The 23441-nt window shown below is 39.6% G+C and overlaps 1 protein-coding gene across 6 annotated transcripts in view; it reads right to left on the reverse strand.

The window, feature by feature from the left end:
* The window catches only part of SLC2A13 (solute carrier family 2 member 13), a 155245-nt gene extending 142546 nt beyond the window's left edge, over positions 1–12699 (reverse strand). For all 6 annotated transcript variants that reach the window (XM_044423384.1, XM_044423383.1, XM_044423382.1 and 3 more), the window contains exon 1: positions 11754–12699. In XM_044423384.1, coding sequence (XP_044279319.1) covers positions 11754–12336 — 583 coding nt within the window. In that variant the 5' untranslated portion in view covers positions 12337–12699. The remainder of the gene's footprint in view (positions 1–11753) is intronic.
* Between the last annotated feature and the right edge of the window lie 10742 nt (positions 12700–23441).

Here is a 23441-nt window from a genome sequence, read left to right on the forward strand (position 1 = left end):
GTACTTTAAAACTATCATACTGAGCACTACAAAGGTATGTCACAGTGAGAGGAATGAATATTTATGCAATCAACAAGTGCCTGTTTGATTTTGTTTACTTAATTTTTGTAGCACAATAAAAAGTGTGCACCTTCACAGTATTGAGCATCTTCCGCACATCATGGTAAAAGTGTCAATTAAATCTATTTCAATTCCAGGTTGAAGCACAACAACATGTGCAAAGGGGCAAATATTTCTACAGGGCACTGTGTATCAGCTGCTGAAACACTGAAAATGTCACTGGATCCTCAATCTACCATATTGAGGACACAAGAATTTATCCTTCCAATGTTGTAATACAAGCAATTTAGCTTTCAAAAGGACACAGAGAATCAATTTGTACTGAACAGACATTAATTTCTAGGAAGTGGGTAGATAATTTTAAAAGGCAGGTACGTTTGTTAAGAGTAAAGAGTATTTCAATACAAATGTGTACCCATTTAAAAAACAGCTCCCCAAAAAAGGCAAAATTACAGTTAAAAATAAGCATAAGTTGGACTAAACCTCCAGCAATTTGCTGTTTAGACAAGCCCTTCTTAATGAGATGTTGTGGCATCTGAGAGGCAAAGAACAAGAGTTTTTTACTTGGTAAGACTCCCTGAGTTCCACAGGTTCCTCAGGGACAAAATGGAACCCTAATCTATTTTTGTTCAAGACCTAGTATATGTTACTTATTTACCAATAATAAGTATGTATAAAAATGGTTTCTGAGTCAACATCAGCCTCAATAAGTACTTTCAAAAGTGAAGGAAACTCGGAAGCTCTGAAGGGCAGGGCAAAAGCCATATTCTAAAAAATGTTGCAATTTCCAATGTTACCATTCAGCTGTAAGCAGAAAAATCTATTGTCCCATAAAGCCAAAAATGGCAGATTCACCAGCATCTACCATTCAAATCAAGGTAAATAGCAATCAATTTTCCATAAAACCATTTTCCTGCTCATTTTTAAATCTGGATTTTCCAGAAAGTCAATTTGACATGAGCAAATGGATCTAAATGTAATTGATATGATAGTATATGTCATATATCTGAAACTGCCATTACTGCAGGAGGAACCCTTTCCACTGTAATATGCTAAGAAACTTTTGAAGGGAGGATTAGACAGGAAGATCTCAAAAGTGAACAAGATGCAAAATCTAATTTAAGTGGATAATATCATATTTTAAAAATATACTCAATGGCAAACTAAAATGGAGAAAGCCAAACCCATCTTCTTTAATTGGAAGTTGTATCCTTTTCAAGAATATTCATGGCAGGGAGAAATCCACCTAAATTTATAAAAAGAGCACTGCTCTTTTAAAAATTGATGGTGTAGTGGCATCCTACATATAACATAAACAATCCAAGTTGTAATATAGGAGTAAGTGTTCCCAAATAAGCAATATGATCTGGGCACCACTGAAAATTGTCTATTAGCTATTACACTATCAGAGATAGTATCTCCAATCAGCAGCAACTGAGACTTCGGCTAGTTACTTGATTAACCAGACAAATCACAAAAAAGTGTTGCTTAGCTAAAGCAAAGCTGGAACAAAACCACTGGGGTTTCAAAATAAAAGATCATCAGCATACAGAATAATTTTAAATTAAATAATCATACACAAAGCCATGAATACTAATAGTCAAACAGCAAACCCCAGTAGTTTTTAAAAATCTAATATTAATGAAGAAAATGGACATGCAGGTTGAGTACTTCTTCCAAGTGAAAAGAAAGCCAAGGGAAAATCTTTGGTCATAACTCTAGCCTTTGGAGTGGAATATAAAATTATGATCTGCTTCCAAAATTCTGCAGCAATCTACATTCAGTAAATCTGATCTGCTCAAACTAGTGTTGGTTCCTATGGTAAGCCAGCCTCCTGTATTAGAGCTTTCCTGCTTATTCTGTGGATTAGGACCTTGGAAATATGCCACAAAATCCTGCTCTAACTGCACCACTGTCAGCCTTCCTCAAAGATACACACACATAATCAATTCATTAAAATATATTGATTCCTCTGCTGTATATATAGTACAAAGCATCCAAGCTAGACAGATAAGGAGTTGAACCATATTTATTTAGTATGCTGCTCCTTGCAAAACTTCAAAATTTCTAATCCACAACTCTAGAACTCCAGTATGTCATGCAAAGAAGAACTTGGGAATCTTTCTTCCTTTGCTACGTAAGTAGCAGCCTGACTGCAATCTGCCTCTGTGTTTTCATTAAAACATGGACAATATTTTAGCTCAACTTTAAAGATTTACAGACATCCCAAATTCAACCCTGGCCAGAAACAAGAATCTCATTTTTCATGGATATCTGATTATTCTGATCAGACTAATAAGCTTAAAAATAAATATCTGTCAAGTTGCAGAGCAGTCAAGTATTCCAAATAATGTGCACATCTTAATTCATATGCATCTACTTATTTCTCTAGTGAACCAGACACATTCAAAGACAGGAATGCTCATAATGTAGTGTCCACAAGGTAAAAGAAAATCTACAGTTCAGAAATGAACCAGAAAAACTTCATCATAGGTTGACTGTCAAACAACTGTGTTCTGGCCATGCATTACTACTCATAAGAAACAACTCAGCCATAAGTTACTGCAGATACTGGCTGTCCTGTTAATGCGGTAGCTGCTTGGTTTAAATTTGTCCTCTCACACCACGGTATTCTTTGTGTACCCTTTAAAAATGAATTTCTTTAAAAGGAATCAGAATGTGAGAAAGAACCCCCTGGCAAGGACAGAGTAAGCAAATGAGCAGAAACTGACTTCTGAGGTAAAAGGCATTAAAAGTGATACAGCCAAGTAATCTACTGTTTGTGGGTTCCTACTAGTGATAGCAACTAATAATTCATCACAGGTCCTAGAATCCAGAAGGCACCATCTCAGATCATTCACCGAATTTATATAACAGTCTTGTATATTCCTATTTTGTATATTCTTGTATATTCCTAAACACTATGATACTTTTGGTTCTTAGATTATATAACAACATGGATATTTTCATCCATTTTATTCTATTTTGTCTAATGCTATTTTCCCCAGTAACTAACATATCTAAAACTTCAGAATCACACAACAGAAGTACATCTTATACAATAGTATCTTTCCTTCCTCTCACCTCCTACAAAACTTCACATTCCCAAAATCTGCTGCCAAAAGACTTCTGACCCTCTAGGGCATGGGTCCTCATGCCCTTTTAACCAGCCCACCCCACAGGTTTTGCACTGTCTAGTGCACGTGGGCTTGCTCATGAGGAGGTTGTTTTGGACTCACTCGGAAATGATCTCCTTGTGAGCAAGCTGGCGCCTCGCCCCACGCGCCCATCTCCGCCTCGCCTCACGTGTGCGAGCGTGCACACCCTGCCCCCACACTGGCCTGTGCCTCCCCACTGGCACCACCTTGGCGGCCCACGGCCACCGCTGGCACCTGTCAACTGGCCCCCTGTTCAAAAAGTTTGAGGACCCCTGCTCTAGGGTCTGAGGGCACATAGGAGGCTGCAAAGCAGAGGGGAAATTGTTCCCTCCCTGTTACACTGAAAGAAGCTATTTTATCAGTGGGAGGGGCTAATTAGGCAAGATCATCGTCTTTTGGTAATTTCTGAACACTTGCAATAGCCCAGTCCTATGCACATTTACTCTAAATTATATTTATTCCTTCTTCCTAAACTTTGTACACAGAACCTACACCAGGGGTCTTCAAACTTTTTCAACAGGGGGCCAGCTAAAAGGTGCCAGCGATGGGCGCAGGCCGCCAAGGCGGTGTGGGTGAGGGGCGCCAGCCAGGCCGGGGCGGGGGGGGTGCGGGCGTGCATGCATGCGAGGCAGGGGCGCGCACGCATGGACATCGTTTTCTCCAAGCGAGTCCAAAATGATCTCCTTGCGAGCAAGCACTGCATGGCAAGGTGCCGGCTTGCTTGCGCACAGATCATTTTGGACTGGCTCAGAGAAAACGATCTCCTTGCAAGCAAGCCACCGCTGGGCATGTGCGTGCGTGCAGCAAGTCCAAAACCTCTATGGCGGGCCAGATAAATGGGCATGGTGGGCTGGATCCGGCCTGCTGGCCGTAGTTGGAGAACCCATGACCTGCACCTTCAAATGAATGACTTTCCTGAATATGAACAAGGCAAATGCTTTCTTTTACAGAACTATGATCATTTAACATGATTGACATAGAAGCAGTAGGCTTCATTTCTGTTGTCTTTGTTAAAAATTGCAATAATATCAATGTTCTGGACTTGACAGTGTATTCCATCACTATTATGTTGCACTTCTGTTCAGAACTATACTTCTGATCCAGGTCAAAACCTGCCTTGCTCCTGTTTGTCACCACGTGTTCCAGTTTGCTTCTGCCTTGCTCCTGTTTGATCCTGCATACTTCAGTCTGCTCCTGCCCCGCACCTCTGTGTACCTGCTTGCTCCAGTTGTTCCTGCCTTGCTCTGATTGCCTGCTGCCTTGTTTCTGACCCTGGACTGTTGACTATGCTGCCTGTCATTAGTCTTACTAAGCTATGGAGACCAGCCTTGCACCAGTGCCCTATTCCCGGCATACTGCCCATGCCCACTGGCCATGTCCCAACCCTCACAGTTATGATTCTTATGGATGTTATTGTTATCACTGTGTTTTATATTGTAAGCCATTCCAAGAGCATTTGCTATGGAAAGGTCTATAAAAACTTTAAATAAATAAACAAACTTCATGGAACAAAACATCTTGGGCCAGATCCATTCTTTTCACTATGTTTATACCCATCTCCCACACAGAAGGATTTGAGCTACACAAGACTGTCAATCCTCTGTATTACTTCTGGTTTGGTCATAGATACGTGATCTGAATTCTACCTAAAGAGCTCTTCCTTTCCTGCTTTCTTATTACATAACCTCTAGGTTTTCTTGTGCTGTAGCAGCATCATACATTTGTACAAATAGGAAAACGTTTTCTTCTCCTTTAACACATAATATGGCATTTTCCCAGCTCTTAATGTTTGGAGCACTACATTCGCAATAACTTTAAAAAGTGCTAAAATGTTAGCATACTTTGAAAACTATAGAAACTCTTATGCCGTAACTGCCTGTAACAACCTTAGTGACATCTATACCCAGAGGCACTGGTAAAAGTAGCTACATAACTGAAATCAGGAAATCAGCCTGCATGTAACAACAGATGGAAGTATACATCAGAAGGCATGCAACCCACCCAAGGGCAAAGTTCTAGCATTTCTTCTCATTTGTCAGCGTAGAAGCTACATGGTGTACTGCTCCCACACAGGTGGTGGGGGGGACAGTGTTATGTGCTATCACCTTATGCTGCACCCCTTCTTAATGCACAATATCCAATTCGAAGCATCCCCACCACACAAATACTTCACTCAAAGCTATTACTAGCAGTCATCAGGCTAGAAAAATTCACTAAAGCCATGGAATGGTTGATGTCATACAGCCATATTACTGGATCACTACGTATTAGCAGAGTATAAAACGGCACACCTGCAGAATGTACCACTGTACCAAACAGCTAGCCTTTTGCCTGCAAACTGAGGTGAAATGGATTTTGTTTATTCCTTTTATAGCCTCAGTGTGCCACAAGTAACTGACACAAATACATGCAGGTAAATAAACTAGTAATCTTTCTGGACTTAACTGCAAGACAGCAATAGCCAACATGACAGTATAAATTACAAAGACAAGTTCTTTAAAGGTGAATAGTAGTTTTTTCAACATCACCATCCCACCACTTTCCATATGGAGAGAAATGTTGACAGTTTTACAAGTTGCAGTAAGTGGCATACATTTCTGTTTTTTCAGAGAATTTCTGGATGAGTTTTTAAATACAAGAAACCAAGGAACAACTTTTAAAATATTCTTTTTTTAAAAAATCAGTAAAAGTGACATAAAAAAGAAGTCAGCAGTTCTAATCAAAATGTTAGCTACAAAAATACAATTATAAAAATACCATTAATTTACTAACAGATCATACCTGCACATAGGAAATCTGAATTTCTTTGTAGCCTAAGAGGGCCAACCTATTGTTTTTAATTTGAACTTAAATTTACTGATCAGCAATATTGCTTATTTATGGCCCCCAAGGTATAACCTAAGTTCCTTAGACCCCTCTGATGGTTGATCTGACTTTGAAAAAGTTAACTGTGGCTATTTCAATTCTAAATCTTGCTGGACCATACTCTAACCCTTAAGGAAATGTAGTACCATTCTTTTTTTCACTTGATTAGCTTTGATTACTTTTTGTGTTGGGTAGAAATTGTGTTCAAAAAGGAGAAAGCCTATCAGAATCTGAAAAGGGAATAATCAACCAAGGCAAACATTTGTACATCACACTCTGCCCAAGGATTGCATTAATTACCTTTTTCATCAAGAACCCAGGGAGTTCCCAGAATCTCACCAAACTGAGAAACTAATTTCAAATGGTACTGGGCAATTTCAAAAGATCCTACGGGCTTGTGCAGACTTTATGAGTTTTCTGTCTTATCACTCAATAAACAAAACATAACAGAAAAAACTTTCTAACTGTGCTCTGAGAGTAGTCCAGGGAAATGTTGCAGAACAATAAAAAACCTGAATATGGGCCTGCACCATAGGCTTTTTTTTTTCAACTATGACAATTGAGGCCATTCTGATAAGGGATGGATTATCAAACAAGTAACAAATGTTGCCTAGGGCCCATGGTTTTCTTAATATGGCACTGGTGCAATCTATTAACATTAATCTGTTAAAAGGTCCTTTTCAACAGCATACACTAGGGCCAATAATATTTATAATACAGTACTGGTTTTGACGACCTTGCCAGAACCAAGGAACAACATTAAAAATATCTTTTTCCTCGGGTCTTTGAGGCAACATATTTATTTCTTGCTGTTCTCAAGATCAAATACAAATGAAGGATGAAATGGTGAACCTAATCCAAGGCTAAAACAGACAGCAAACTTCACAGAACTTTGCTAACAAATGCAGACACATCCACTGTACTGGAAAGACTATTGTTAGGGTTTGGCTTATAGAACAAAAAGAAGCTTGAGAGCTGCTATCCTAGAAGATGCTGAAGGCTGCAACAACAACCCTCACCAACTCGTCTTCTAGCTAATTTTATAACAAACTTATTTTACAGCTAAATTATCATGTTACAGCTTAGGACCAAAGTACTTGGAATATCTCCTCCTCCCATATGACCCTACCTGGTTTTTAAGTTGGGGAAGCCATTCTTTAAAAACCATCACCTTTGGAGGTGACCTGAGAAAAAGCCTGTTTGGTGGTTGCTCCCAGACTGTGAAATGTCCTCCCAAGGAAGGCTAGGTTTGCTCACTTGTTGTTCTTCCAATGGTAGATAAAGAGTAGTTTATTTAAGAAAGTCCTTAGCCAGTTAGTGGATATGTTGGGTTCAGTGCCTCTTTTAACAATACTTTTGCTTTTATTGTATTTTAATGTATTGTCTTAATCTCTTTTAATTGTTTCCATAAGCTATCTTAAGTGTCATTTTTAGTAGAAAGCTGGGTACAAATAAAATTATGATTACATTTCAATAATAATACACTTGCAGAATACCTAAGGCTAATAAACATCGCTGTCTTTGAAGCAGTACATTTGGTGTCATAGGACTACCCTTGTATAAAAGGACTACTGCCTAAATTCAAGCTATTCTCGATTCATGTGGTAAATTTATCATATCATGAAAATGAAGTAGGGGAAAAAGTTACTCTTTCTCTTCAGAAGCAATAGAACGAAGCTCAATCCAAAACTGGATTCTGATTAACTCAAAGCAAATTGCTAGAATCATACCAATGTATTACAATAGCATTTTTTCTTAAAGCAAGAAAAACAGAAGATACACATAAAAGTCTATGTAAATCTTGTCAAACCAGAGCACACATAGGAAGAGTGAAGATCCAATGATATTCTTACTTTACTATTTCCTATGAAATTTAAATCTTGTAAACGCTGGTTGAGCTTACAAGTGTTGCTTCAGTCTAAGTCAGATGCATTTAGTTCCCACTGAAATAACAGGGATCATCAAACAACTATCCTGACCTATTGATTCCAATATTGTACAACTAGCCCATTGTTATAAATTACCTTGCATAACTCATAAATGTTAAAACTTTAAGTAATAATAATGAGCACAGCAGCCTAAATTAACCTAGCAAAAAAGTCCACAAAAGTTTACTAAGTATTTTACTAGCCTGCTAGCAGAAGAGGGACAGGGTACTCATCCCTCAACTAACAGCGCACTCCAGCTCAGTACCGGATGTATCCCTCTTTTGGCAGCTCACTTGGTTTCTGTGATAGGCACAAAAAAGAGGCACTGTCACTCCACTGCCACCTCATTCATTTGTCCACATGGAATTCACATACCTGCACAGAATTTCATATCATCTATGGCTTCCAGGAAAGTAATTTTTAAAGGGTTGGGTTAAATAATTTACAGCAAAATCCCAAATATGTTAAGACAGGTCAAAAAGGCTGACAAGTCTCAGCATTCATTCATTCATTCAGGATATTTGTATGCCTGCATGACTGACTGGAGCATACTGGGAGTTGAAGGCTTTTTCCCCCCTATCCAAATGCTCACTCAATTGCTGCTTCAGTGATTAATAATTCTGGTATGGGTTAACATTGCTTTGATAATTACTTTACATATAAGCAACTTACATCTTATTTTGAACCCCTGAAACTTTGCACTACTTTGCTCCTACAGTTGAATACATGAACTGCAACTCATCTGAGTATAAATAATACACTAAATTATGGGCTGGTAATATTTTTATTATTCATGAGTCATTATAGTCTATCTCAATATAATTACATTAACTTCTCAAAGTGCTAGAGAGTCAACAAATGGCTGATAAGCAGCATACTATTGCTATGAAGAAACATGCAATTTTACACCATTTTCACTTCTCAGTTTGTTATACCAGCATCAATAATACTGTGGGACAAGAACTATTCCTTGTATCGATTTACAGATAAGTTTTATTTGGGAAGTTCACCCAACTTGCAACTGTGCAGTTCCACTGATGCAGATCATTCTAAGAAATGAAACAATGGTTCTGAATGTTTACGTATCTGCTTCATAGGTTCCGACTCGACAAGAAAGCTTGACGCATGCATTATAACTAAGTAGTTACAAGACAAAGAAGTTGACCAGGCTACTTCCAGTTCAAATTTAAGCAAAGCTCCAAAAGGAAAGCAGACAATGTTATACTGTGTAACTTAGTGTCCTGCAACAGCAGGGGGTTGTACTAGATGGACTTCATGGCCCCTGCCAACTATATTCTATGATATTGCCACGGGTAAAATAGAGAGTAAAAAGAAGATGAGCCTGCTTACAGGCTCCCATTCTAATGGGACAAAGCACATTAGTGGGGGCAAATGAAGGAGGGAAATCAATCAATTTGAAAGAGAGAAGACCATGGGCTTGGACAGGTAAGGAAGTCTTTCTGCGGAGAATAGTCAGAAAATAGGGGAAGACATGCACAGGAAGAACAAGGATAAAGTATACATAGAATGACAAGAGTAGCATTTGAGAGAGAGGCAAGAGGCTTTAGCCATAGAAAGAGTGACCAATAAAGTAGCATAAAGAATAGCTACATGGCCTTGCTATGTAGAACAAATTACTTTGTCCAAGATTTAGATCAGGAAACATGGAAACATCTAGCTGAAACATTTCAGCCTAAACAGCAAGCATAATCAATAATGAGAGAGCCACAAAGTGCCCATCTTGATTTCAACTGACATGAAGGTAACAATCCTAAGCACACACATTTGGAAATCAGTTCTACCAAAACTAATTTCACTGCACTGTTTAGAAATAAGATGGGGAAAGGTCTGTGGCAGATAACTTGCTTGCCTTTGTGTGAACACCCAATTGCTGCTTTCCACTAGGTCTATTTCTGTCTTTTTGGAGGGCATTTATTCATACAGTCACCATATGTTGAAGATGACTTGACTGCACATAACAACAACTCATAAACAGTGAGTCCAATGCCTGGGTCCAAATCCATCTTCACCCAGTTAATGTCTCCCAGTCTAATCTATTTTATAGTGTTGCTTTGAAAAGGAAAGCCAGGAAACCACATAGGTTCCCTGTGCTCTTGTAAATAAGGACTGAACAAAAATAAGTTGAATGCCCGTTTAACAAATATATTGTTTTTAATAAATTTTACACAACAATAAATTTCTGCATATATCTACTCAGAGGTAGGTCCCACTGAATCCAGTAAGCCTCATATCACAGTGAGTGTGCATAGGAGTGTAGCCTAAAACTGTGATCCAATACACATTCACCTGCGAATAAAGTAAGGCTTACTTCTGAGTAGACATGCAGAGGACTGTACTGGAAGCATATAAACATTTGAGATAAGTTTATCTTCCAAAGGCAACACCTTAAATTCTGGGAATGTCATAGAATGACATTAAACCAGAGCACAGGCCATTATTAGAGATCAAGTCACAGAAGAAATGAGAGCACAATTTTCAGACACTATGCATCAGAAAGAACCATGACTCCTACCTATGCTACAATAAGGGAAATAAGAAATAATACCTGTTCATCATGCATATTAAATGCATACAAAATGCTACAGATTTACTGTGAAAAGTGAAGCTATTATATATTATTCCATCTGAAGGTACTGCTTCAGATAAGTGAAAATTTTCCTCAGTATATAATCAGTTGCACCATCTGGTCTCTAACACAAGACCTTTGTGTCATCAGTCTTTCAGCATACCTTTTATTAAAAAAATGCCTGCAGTAACTTTTAGTTTATAGCATAATTATATTTCACTACCTAGGAAGCATGAGGGACTCAGTGATAAAGCAAACACTACTATTCACTAAAATCATTAGGATCACTTCTCAGCTGAATTTTTGAGTTTTGAAAAGACAGTGAGGCAAAGTGAGACAAAATGACTGGCATTTTCCTTTAGATAACTGATGAACATGGGGATAGTATGTGTGGTTAAGCAAAGTCAAAAATCCCAATTCACCAACATCCTAATGGTGAAACCACAATTCCATTCTCGGTTTCATTTGCTAGTTCATGCCATAATTCCAAAAGTTATTCAGGTTGGGATTTTGTCATTTAAAATGGCACTGGTGCAAAAGGTTATAAAGCAGGAAAGAGATGCTGAGCAAAATTGGAGAGAACCTCAAGATATTTACATGGAAAAATTCTGAATTTAATTTTTTTTAGATCCTGAGCATTGGCTTCAGAAAAGTTGCCTAATCTACATATATTATCCTACGTGTGTGTAAGAATGCTTTAGGAAATGAGCCCCCTCTCCGTCATCAATTCATAGCATCAAGTTTACTGCATAATATAACAGCAAGAAGAACTCAATAGGTTGTACCCAATATTTTCTAAATTAAGTCCCATTCATTTCCATAGTTCCAAGTATGACTACCATAGGATACAAAACACCTGTCCAACAGACAAACTGCAAAAGGACTAAACGGGCAAACCGCAAACCTATGCATAATTACTAGCACTGCTCGGTAACAACCGGGAATTAATAAGCACGTTGATAGGATCGCGCGATCTGAGTCGAACTGAAAGTAAAAAGGACGCAAACATTCGCAGAAGGCAAGAAGTGCTGGCAGTAGAGGGTGCACTGCACAACATCCACTGGGAAAGCAGGGCTGGAGGATGCAAAAAGTTTCAAGAGGCAGACGCACGCCCTGGGATCAGGCAAGTCCGCTGAGAGGAAGGTCCCCACCTACCTATGCCGAGTCCCACCACGATGCGCCCTCCCAGCAGGGTCTCTTTGTCCTGAGCGGCAGCCAGGAGGGCAGCTCCGGCGGTGAAGATGAAGCTGGCCAGCAGGATGCAGATTCGGCGGCCGCACCACCCATTGAGCACCCCCCCGAGCAGCGCCGAGAAGGCGGCGGCTCCCACCGTGCTGGACACCAGCAGCTCTTGCCAGAAAGCGTCCAGGTTGAGCTCCTTCTTGAGCAGCAAGAGGGCCCCGGACACCACGCCGGTGTCATAGCCGAAGAGGAACCCGCCCAAAGCGGAGAAGATCGATACCACATAGACGAAGCCAGGCGTCTCGTCCTGCTGGAACTGACGGCGAGCCGCTCGCTCCAGGTCCGCGCAGCCGCCGCCGCCGCCGCCGCCGCCACCGCCGCCCGACGCTTGGCTGTTGAGGCTGGAGCAAGACTCGGCGGCGGCAATGAGGCTCCGCTCCCCAAGGCTCGACGAGCCCCCGTCAGACGCCTGGTGTTGCTGCTGCCGGCGGCGCTTCTCCCCCATCAGATTGCTCAGGCTCCGCAGGGTATATTCCACATTGGCCTTGCGGGACATGGGGCAGCCGCCGCCGCCGCCGCCGCCGCCACTACTTCAGCCTCAGCCACTGCCCCTCTTCGGCGGCCTCTGCAGGCGGTGGCGCTCGGACCCGCAGAAGTCCCGGCCGTTGCTGTGCACTGAGGCAGGAGCGGCGGCAGCTCTGCCCGAGCGAGCGGGGCTACTGACACGGCGCCTGCTTAGCTCGCTGGAGCGCCCGAGAACTGGCTCTCATGCTCCTCACACGCTTGGACTCAGGCGACCGAGGGAGCGCTGCTTCCCACCTCCTTGGCTACGGCCGCACTCGTCTCCTCACACCCACCCGGGCCCTGCCAAGCTGGGAGGCGGAGAGAGAGCGAAAGAAGGCGAGCTGCCACCTCAGCCTGTGACTGGCCCAACAAGGAACCGAGCCAAGCAGGCAAGAGGCGTGGCTACCAGGCGAGAATGGGCGGGCCGGGGCTTGTTTCCTCCCTCCTCTTTATTATTCTAATTTCTTCCCCCACAGCATCGTCTCTCAAACCGCCCTCTCGCTGCTCCACGGAGCAGGCGCAGGAAAAGGCATCTTTTGAGCACGCGTAGTGAGTGCCGGGAAAGCTGAAGTTCTTGCTCTCGCTCATCATTTGGAGCTGCTCCCTACCCTTCTTCGTTAACGGAAGTTTGCTCGGTATCGTGCTCAACTTAGTAATACTGACTGTTAGTTAAAAGATCGCGGTGGGCTGCTTTGGCACGGCACGGCACGGCACGGCACGGATGGTTAGAGGGCTGCCACCGTTTTAGGCTGCTGCTCTATTGCCTTTGACAAGCCGCTTGAGCTACGAAAATTAAAGTTGCAAAACTCCTGAGTAAGCAGGTGCAGGCGAGAAGGTCGCCGGCCTAGTCACTTGTCCAGTTCGAGTTAAATGACGTAGGTTTGACCTTGATCCCAGTCACTGTGAACTAGTCCCTGAGTTTATTTGGATGCAAGTCGCACTGAACTCTGGTACTTGATCCTGAGTAGAGGAACACAGGACTGGGGCATTACAGCAAAATCGTAAGCGTGCTTACTGGAGAGTAAACTCCATTGAACCTGGACTCATTTCTAAATAAAGATACATAGAATCAGGCTTCAGTCAGTCAAGCATCTTCACCGGCCTGGAGAGAGATAATAGAAAAAGTGAACCACTTTGAAAGGGAAAAGTGAAAGTGATTGGGTTTACAGTTAGCATTGCCAGGGCTTTTCAAAGTGTACTTTTACTTTCTAGTTAGATAAGCAGATATTTGCATGTGACTAGGGTTCGCAGCTTTAAAGCTGGATTGAATGGTGCAGAAGAAGCCAATCATGCTAGGGAAATTCAAGATAGAAGAAGAAAAGGGAAACCAAATATGAGATGAATTCACTCCATACAGGAAGCACGGCCTTGAATTTACAGGAGCTGAGCAGGACTGTCAAGGACCTGGACATTTTTGAAGGCTTTCATACATATTGTCACCATAAGTCAGAGTTGACTTGACAATGTATAACAACATCTGGAGCAGCTCAGAGGGAGAATAAAAGCAGCTGGAATCTCATATTGTGACCCTCCAGTCTCCTCCCCCTAAAACATCTCCCCTTTACCCATCTCCAAGGTAGCTTTTCTGACCTTGAACAGAAACCAGTGTGGTTCTTTTGCACCAGCTGCAGTGGGATTAGATATGATTCTTTTGTCTCTGGGAATCCAGACTCTGCTATGGTCTCTAAGATGCTGTCTAAGGACCAAAGGATTGTTTCCTTGCAAATATTTTATGTAATTGTTGTCCTACAACCTAGTCCTATTTGAATTTTCAAGCAGTTCTCCATGATTAATGGTGCTGAAAACTACATATCTTGTGTGTGTGTTCAAAGTATGTGTGTGGGTTGGGAGAATAACTATTGTGTGCATGGCACTGTCAGTGCACATGCTCCAGCATAAGCTGAGAGGTCATTGTTGGCAAATGCACAGGTTACACCTGGATTATCAGTGCAAAATTTCATACATACCAAGCTAATTCTGGATCAAGTTGAAGGAAGTTTGCCAATTTCTAAGCAAGGCACAAACTTCAAATAATTATCCAAAGAAAAATGGGAAAAAATCTCATGAGAGGGAAGAGTTCTATGGCTTGTTAGTTCTCCATGGGGTGTATCCATCTTGTCTTGTAACACAACAGCTGTTTTATTGCTCTAAATACTAGCAAACCTTTTGAGAAAAACTTGTTAGATTCCAAATCTGCATGTTGATCTAGTTACCAGACTCAAAAGGACTCTGTTAATTGAGATATGACAAGCTATAAACCTGTAAAATATTATTTTTACCAGCTAGAAACCCTTTAAACATTAAGTATAGATGTTTAATCCAGGGAAACTTATATGCATTACATATTTCAGGTAACCAAATCATTTATGTTTCAATAAAGGTTGGGATTTTCTTCATAAAACTTTTTTTTAAGTTTTGAAATTTTGAAATTACCTTGATTTCGAATGTCAAATTTTTGAAATTACTTTTTTGTTTGTTTGTTTTAGGTAAAAATCTGCACAGGTATAAACAGAAAAAAACTATGCTGACTATGGCATGGTGGGAGTTGTTGGCCTTTGTTCTGTTTAAACTTGCACAGAATTGTGCCAGTAACCACCAAACAAAAGACACTGGCATCATATTTTAATTCAATGGAATTAGATAGGCTCATCAGCATTTGTCCTGAAGTTTGCTGTATATCATAGCAATCTAATTAGTGCTAAAATACATTTCAGGAAGGGCATTGTTCCTGATGCTCATTGATCTCAATCAGTCTCACTTTAGAGTAGGCATCTTGTACTGTCTGCTTGTCAGCACTGCAAGACAGAATCTTCCTGTGGTGGGGTATGGTAAGTGAGGGCCTTGCATTGCCGAAGGCATGAGACCTGGTCAGTTTGCTACTGCAGTCTTGTTCATGAAGGAGAGTAAAAGAAAAAGAAAAACTGGTACCTGCCTTTCTAGCTGTATGCCTCCTCTCTTAGGGCCAAAATGGAGGTAATGCATGATCAGATACCAAATGCCTTGTTTTAACTGGATGCTCTTATGGAGGCACTTGTGCATTTGATAAATATTCCGTCTCTACAACTGGCATTTTTAACATTTTTTTAATCAGCCATTTTCTTGATAAAAGTCACCTCTTCTATTTCCCTTTTCCCTGTATCTCTTCCCTTGAAGATGGAAATACAGCAAAGGAAGATGACAAGTAGTGTGAAGAAATATTTATTTATTTATTTATTCCATTTTTATGCCATTCAATAGTCAAAGGCTGTCTGGGTGGTCTGCATAAGTTAAAAACATATAAACAAGAAAAACAGAAAAATAACATACAGAGCAATAAAACAAAACATTTATTTATTTATTACAAGCTTTTCTAACCTGTCCACTACAAATGTCTCGGGATGGCTTACAATAAATGAGTAGAATAAAACAAACACCACAGCATCCAACAATTGAACAATAAAACCACAACAGTGGTAATCTAATTGGTACAGAGGTATAGAAGGAGTACAGAATAAAATTTAATACTAAGATTTAAAAGTCAACTGTTAGAATACTGGGAAAATAGAAATGTTTTCATCTGGTATTGAAAAGAATAGAGAATAGTCTCCAGGTGCACCTCTTTAGAGAACTCATTCCATAGCCAGGGTGCCACATAAATAAACTGTCCACAGGGAAAGGTCTAAGCATCTCTTCCTCACCACCCAGACAAATTAGAAATTCTGTCATTTCAGTAGCACTATGAAATTGCTACTGAAATAAAAGCCAAGTTCACATGCTTCCTACATCTTATCTACTTTGACCCTTTAAAAGGTGGAAACCAGTTCAACATGATGCAAGTATGTGGCACTCTACAGCCATGTTCTGGAAGAGTGATTGTATTAGGTCTGTGGAACAGCAGATGGAGCTTATGAAAAAGGGCATTGGGCTGCAAATCTAATGGCTCAACAAATCTCTACTGCATTTTTGTCGTATAACAATGGGTTTTTTGGTTTCACAGTGCGGAAATACAAGAGCCATTATAAGAAAACTTTGCCGTGCTAGATATATTTCTCACTAAGTTGATCCAGTCTATGTAAGCATGTATTGGGATCAGGCTGCAGGGATAGCAACTTAAATTAAAAGTTTAATTTTAAACAATGGTACTCCATTGTTTCCACTTGGCTTCTTTTGAACCTGACCAGTTCTTCTGTCATGTGGCTTGACTGTAAAAAAATGTAGATAGGATGCTAGGCACACAAATGATCCCCAGAACTTTCAGGGAAAGAGAAATGGATCCTAATGTATTTCTTTTAGCAGTACAATTAAGTAAAGTTAAAAATGTGTATCTAACAACATCAGTCATGATTGTGATCAATGCACATTTGTAAAGGTATGCATCTTACCAGTCAGGGAGCCAGGACTGGCTGCAGCTCATCAAATGATCTCTTGGAACTTGGCAATACTAACCTCTAATTGAATATACATAGGATTGGATTGCAAGGTACTGAAGAGCATTTCAGCCAATCTGGCTTTTCCTATCACAGTGCCCTAGCAGCCATGCTGTACCATGATCCTTTCTAGATAAAGTTAGAATAGAAATCCAAAAGAAGCTTTTGATAAGCATAAAATCCACCCAGTCAACACTTTTATGTATTTCCATGTGGGGTACTGAAGCACTGGATGGGCTGTGGAAGCATGTTTAGAGGGTTCCTAATCTGAAATGAATAGGATGCTATTTAAAATACAAACAGAATGAAATTTTAAGTGGAATTGGAATTTTAAACTCACAAATCTCAGTGTTTCCCTAATACCCTTCCAAATTTTTATGTTGTAGTTTTAAAAATCCTCATTGATATTATCATATAAGTGACAGTGCAAAGTAACAAAAGTGGAATAAGAAAATGTCTGCCCTAGGTTACTTGGATATCAGTCCTATCCATGTTCAATGGGGTTTGTTCCTAAGGATGTGTGCACATTAGTATTTATACAGTGTCATTTGGGTATGTTGCTTTAGAAAGAACAGGTTTGACAGAGAGTAGCCCTTGGGACTTGTTAAACCTGTTCTTTGTAAAATGTAATGCACATTGATGCTGCTTGTACAAACTATGGGGCTTAAATCCAATAACAGATGAGAAATTCAGGAAAGATAGGAAATCAGGCAAGGGTAACTGGAAAGACAATGTGATCAGTTCAGTTGCATGTAACTTACATTAATTACAGTACAATAGTGGGACAAGGGTGTTTGTTCCAAAGGCATCGTGGATAACAATTGTACCCTTTTCCTAAACTAAGCAGCATATACACTGCTGCCTGTCATATTCATTTTGTGGATTTCTTCCATTACTTTAACGGAACCTGAGGTACAACTGAATGATGGTACAACTAAAATCTGAATGAGTGTTTTTGTTATACAAACTGGATTTCTAAAGTCACTGGAAGTATTACTGGCATAGTTGTGAAACTGATAAGAATGCTATGCTTCCCTGTGCTTGGAAGCATTAGGTTTTACAACTATAATACTAGGATAAGCCCTTGTCATGCTCGTCTCATAAACAGCCTCTTTGATATTATATGGAAAAATCATTGTCTTTGTGTGAGTGACAAGTTTTACTAGCAGAAGGCATTCTCTGTTCAGAATAACTATTTGATTTATCTTAATATCAGCCACATTCAAGGGACTGATCTAGTCCATGCCTGCTTGACTACATCAGCTAGTACCTCCTGAACATGCACTGGTCTTTCACTCCACCTGTGCACATTTACTTGGGAATAAGGACCATAAAGTGGTGGGACTTAACAGCTAAATAAAATGCATAAAATATAGTTCACAAACTTGAAAAAATAGGTTTTTGAACTAAATTAAATGCTTTCTTATGATGGATTAGATAAATCTTACTCGACAGTAGATATAAGTACAGTTGCTATAGACTAGTAGCATTATGAAGAAACCAATAACCAGGAGCCACTTCCTGATCATGACATACACATGGCCATATCACTGAAATACAAACCATTCAGAAGGTTTCCTGATCACACTGCAAGTGATCAATGACCACATTCCCTGCATTAAAAGTACAACCTGATCCATGCATGTCTACTTAGAAGTAAAGACTAATGTTCAACTAGGCAGAAGCACATCTTTCAACTGTTCCTACACATGCTGGTTCTGTGTAGCATAGTGTGACCTCATCTTTATATATTATTCTGTAGATTAGTTGCATTACATGTTAAATATTAATATTTGTGCATAAATATATGAATGACTGCATTATGACAGATAGTTTATTTAACAGATATGTATACCACTTAATATATTTAAAAATATGAGAGCCAGTGTGGTATAGTGGTAAGAGTGTCGGGGACTTGGGAGATCCAGGTTCTAGTCCCACTCAGCCATGGAGCTCACTGGGTAACTTGGGGCCTTGTAATGGACTCTCAGCCTAACCTACCCCACAGGAGTGTTTCTGTGAGGATAAAATGGAGCTATGTAAGCTTTCTTGGTTTCCTTGAAAGAAGAAGAAAAGCAGGATAATAATGCAATGTCATAATAAAGTTTTTATATATTATGCACAAAAATATATCTAAGTATAAATGCACGTGTCAATAATGTGTACCATTCATTTTATTAGCTAATAATGGTTAGGATAAATACAGAATTGCATCAACTTAGTATTTTAATAGTATTATGTTAAATTCCTAGGGTTAAGAGCAAAGATGGACCCTAAACCTGTTGGTATCCAAACCCAGAAGGTTTTGATTCAATCCAGTGGACAAGGGACATACGTTAGATTATCAAATTTTAGTGAAAAAGGATCCTACTTTCTAAGAAATGCATTGTACTAGTTTTCCTCCCTTTAGAGAGCTCTGAGATAAAGATGATGGGTTGGAAGGTAACGTTTGTGGCTTGTGAGATCCATTTGCCAGTCTCTCAGCTTGTTTTTTCTAGTTCTGCAGTCTGAGAAATATTAATAGGGTAAACAGATTGCCCAGTGCCAGCACCACTGTAGTGCAATAATAGCAATCACTTCTCACAAAGATGACTTTTTAAAAAGTATATTCGTAAGTATAAATAAAAGTTACATAGATACCTTTGAAAATAACAGGCTTTCAAGTTTCTGCTGAATTCACAGTAGTCATTCTACACTTCACAATTAGTAGTCCATTTGTGTGCGTGCGTGTGTGTAGAAGGAGAAAAGAAAGAGTACAGTGAATAGTCAGGCATACTTCAACATTCAATGGAATGGCTGTTTCCAAATCCGGGAGAAAGTTACTTGCACATACAGTGCCTTATGGAAATGTTTGACCCCTTTTGCTTTTCCACAGTTTGTTGTGTTCCAACTTGAAATTGAAATGGATTTTGCTGGCATTGTCACCACTTGATATACACTCAAGACTGCGAAGGTAGAAAATATTTTTATTGTGGTACAGAAGTTAAGAGAAAGAAAATAAATTGCCTGAATGTCTTAGAATGATCCAGTCAAAGCATAGACTTCAATCTGATTGCAGATCTTTGGCAGGACTTGTAAATTGCTGTTTACCAGTCCCCATCCAACCTTGCAGAGCTAGAGCAGTTTTGCTAGGACGAATGGGCAAACGCTGTAGAATCCATATGCGCAACGCTGATGGATACTTACCCAAGAACACTTGCAGTTGTAATTCGTGCCAAAGGTACCAAGAATTGACTGAGGTGGGGATTCTTATGTAACCAGTAAATGCATATTTGTATTGTTTGCTTTACTTTTGTGCCATGATAAAAATATTTTGCATCTTCATGGTCTTAAGTATCTTTTGCATATCAAGTGGGAACAATGTCAGTTAAATCCATTTCATTCCCAGGTTGCAACACAAGAAATTATGGTAAAGTCATAGGGAGGCTCAGTACTTCTGCAAGGCATTGTATGGGTGTAGGCTTTGCATTTTCTTTGAAAAGTTCTAAGAACAGAGCTGGTGGAAAGCTAATTAAGGAGATCATTCCATAACCTCAAAGAAACTAGGTAAAGGCCCTGCTCTTGAGTCAATATAATCCTTAGTGAAAGCTGCATGTTGCAGTCACTGAAGTAGACTGCAAGAACAAGGGCAAGTGAGGCAAATCAGAACTGGAGGAAAAACCAGGTGGCAAGATCAAGGATCAAATCAGACTAAAACTGAGCGAGCATAACCTGTAAACAATGAAAGTAAATTTTCAATCAATCCTCTGAGGAGATCTTGAAAGAGATGGGTGTACTTAGCCTTAAGACTGAGGGAGGATATGTTAGCACTTTTCAAGTGTTGCCTCACAGAAGAGAGCTTCAACTTCTTTTCTGCCATCTAAGATTGCAAGACACTAACTTAATGGGCTTCTTTCTGGCTAGGGAGTGCTGGGAGCTGTAGGACTTTTTTCCTCTGTCTAAATGCAGAAAGGATTGCACCAATCATTAGCTGAAGTAGCTATCAGAAGACAGACTTCCAAAACTCCATATTATGGTGTAATTGTTCAGAGGCATCTTGGTATTGTAATCTGAAGAAATAATCAATTTGGATTATATTAGGGATATTCCTATGAAGGTTGCAAAATCTGGATTATAGTTTAGGCCCAAGATATATTTTGACATGGTAGCTGAATGTTTTGTAATGCTCTGGTATCCCAAACTGAAGCATTTACAGCATGCTTGCAAATATTACTTAACTCTGTTATAGAATTTCCTTTAGCAAAAAAAAATGCACTAAGTAGTTGCCATCTTCTGTTTTAAAAGGAAGATGGAAGAAAGTTCCATTCACTAATCATAAATGCATTATGTCTAAGAATGAGTTTTACATTTTCATCCAATTTGAAATTTGGTTCATTTCACAAATCATCTATGTAATTTCTTTACGTAATCGTTTTAATTTTAGGTTGTTATGGCCTAGTTTTGCACAATAAAATTCTGTTACTGTTAAAATAATTAGAGTGAGATAATGACTGCCTAGTGAGATTCATGGCTAAGAAGGGGTTGAAGCTGGCTCTCTCATTTTGCATATAAGGCCTTTTGCCTTACTGCTGGTTCAGCATGTGCCTTGGCTTCTCAGAGCAAGAAACAACAGTACCCATCACTATGACATAAGCCAACCAAAGGTCCATCTATTCCAGTAGCCATCTGTTATGTTCAAACAGTAGCCAACCGTAGGAAACCCTCAAGCAGAACATGAATGCAACTGTACTCTTCCATCCCAGTTCCCCAGCAACTGGCGGTATTTTGCTTCTGTAGTTTTCACTGAAATGTGGGCCATACTCAAGAGTGTGCTTGTGTAGAGGGAGGGACAAATCTGTGAATTCCCATTTCTCATTCTTCCAGTCTAAACTTTGGTTGGTCCCAAGCTCTTAGGACATTTTTTTTAAGTTTAAGAAAATTCATATACATTTATGTGTATATTTCTCCAAAGAGGTGAAGTTTGGTGTGCAATTTTGCTTCATATACACATTGTTGCAAGTAATTTTCATAACATAATAACATAAAGAATGTTATGTTATTTCACTACATGTGTTTACATGCACTTTCCCTTAGCCTGTTGATTCACTAATATACATTTTTGTATGCATTTTTTGACTGGAGAACTTCAGTAAAAAATTAAAAGCAAATTGTGAAGTATAATTGAGTTTTGCTTTTTATATTAGTTTTCAACCTCAAAATAGGTAGCATACAAACAAATAAGGAACAACACCATCCTTACCGTGACATTTCTGTCTAGGGTGTTGCGGGTTATGCAGGGTATGGATGCTTGTTGTTTTGACTGGAGCTCTTGGTCTGCAGCTGTTCAGAGAGTTGAATTCAAGGTAAGCACTATGATAGCTCATGAAGTTCTGGAATTCCTATGGGGGGGTGTACACACACACACACACACACACACATATATTATTATTTCGGCCAAGTGAGGATGGTATGCTTAATAGTTTGTTCAAGCTGTGGTCCATCGGTGATACTTTAGGTAGGATCATCAGCCTAGACAAAAAATAATAATGTGGACTCCATGAAAGATGTTAAAGTATCAATGCTTCTGTTAGTTCTTTAATCTTTTGTTTATGAGTCAGTATTACTAAGGGTTACAGAGTTATTGTAATCCATTGTTAATATCCGGATTGTATTTTTGGTTAAGTAGTGCCGAGAAACTCTTTTGTTAATATCTGATAGGCCTTCTGCCTCTCTTCCAAAAGTGCTAAATTCTTTTTCTAAAAGCACAGTCATTCACTAGGATTAAAGCATGAAATTTCTATTAAACTTATATTAGTAATATTCATTCCATTCAGTGGATACCACAGAATTAAGAAACACTTGTGAGTTATTATGCTTGTATCCAGGGCTTTTTTTGTCATGGAACGCACCAGAACGGCATTCTGGCACCTTTTTTTCCAAAGGATTTCACAAAGTGATTTTGAATCGCCTGTCGGCGTAGCCGGTCAGCAGCAAACATCATTAACATAATGCCTGCGGGCTGCTTTTGTGTCAGCGCCACCCGGCTTAGGATGCTGCTTGGCTTGGGATTGATGTGTGTGGTCCCGCGCTGGCGGCGACATGAGTTCCGGCACTTTTTTTTTTTTACAAAAAAAGCACTGCTTATATCTATAAAGTAATAATATAGTAAATATGCAAACTATTTCTTGGTTATCAACAATGCTTTTCTTGGGTCTATACGTAAAAGAAAATGGAGTACATTTCAGAATCATGTGTCATTGTGATAATATCCAAGAAAGAAATCTGCACAATATACTTGTATATGCTCTTTGCTTTTCAAAATTAAGTTTCATTATTTGCTTCTCAGCCAGTCTGCAGTAAGAAAAGAAAGCAATTAATTCTTGTATTACTAGAACTGGAGAACATTAGAAGAGCTATGCTGAATCTGACCAAAGGCCCATGTAATCCAGAATTCCGTTCCCATAGTGACCAACCAGCTGCCTATAGGCACTTCACAAATGCAGGCTCAAAAGCCCCTGACCCCTATTTACATACTCATGTTCACCAGCAACTTATATTCAGAAGCACATTTCTCCTGATTTCTTGAGGTCATGTAAAGCTATCATGACCAGCAACCAATTATAGATTTCTCTTCCATGAAATTGCCAAATCCCCTTTTAAAGCTATCCATGATGGTGGTCATGACTACCATCTTGTGGTAGCAAATTTCTTA

Source organism: Varanus komodoensis, unplaced genomic scaffold (assembly GCF_004798865.1).
Source record: "Varanus komodoensis strain SLA01 unplaced genomic scaffold, ASM479886v1 scaffold13_3, whole genome shotgun sequence".
In the NCBI taxonomy this organism is placed as follows: domain Eukaryota; kingdom Metazoa; phylum Chordata; class Lepidosauria; order Squamata; family Varanidae; genus Varanus; species Varanus komodoensis.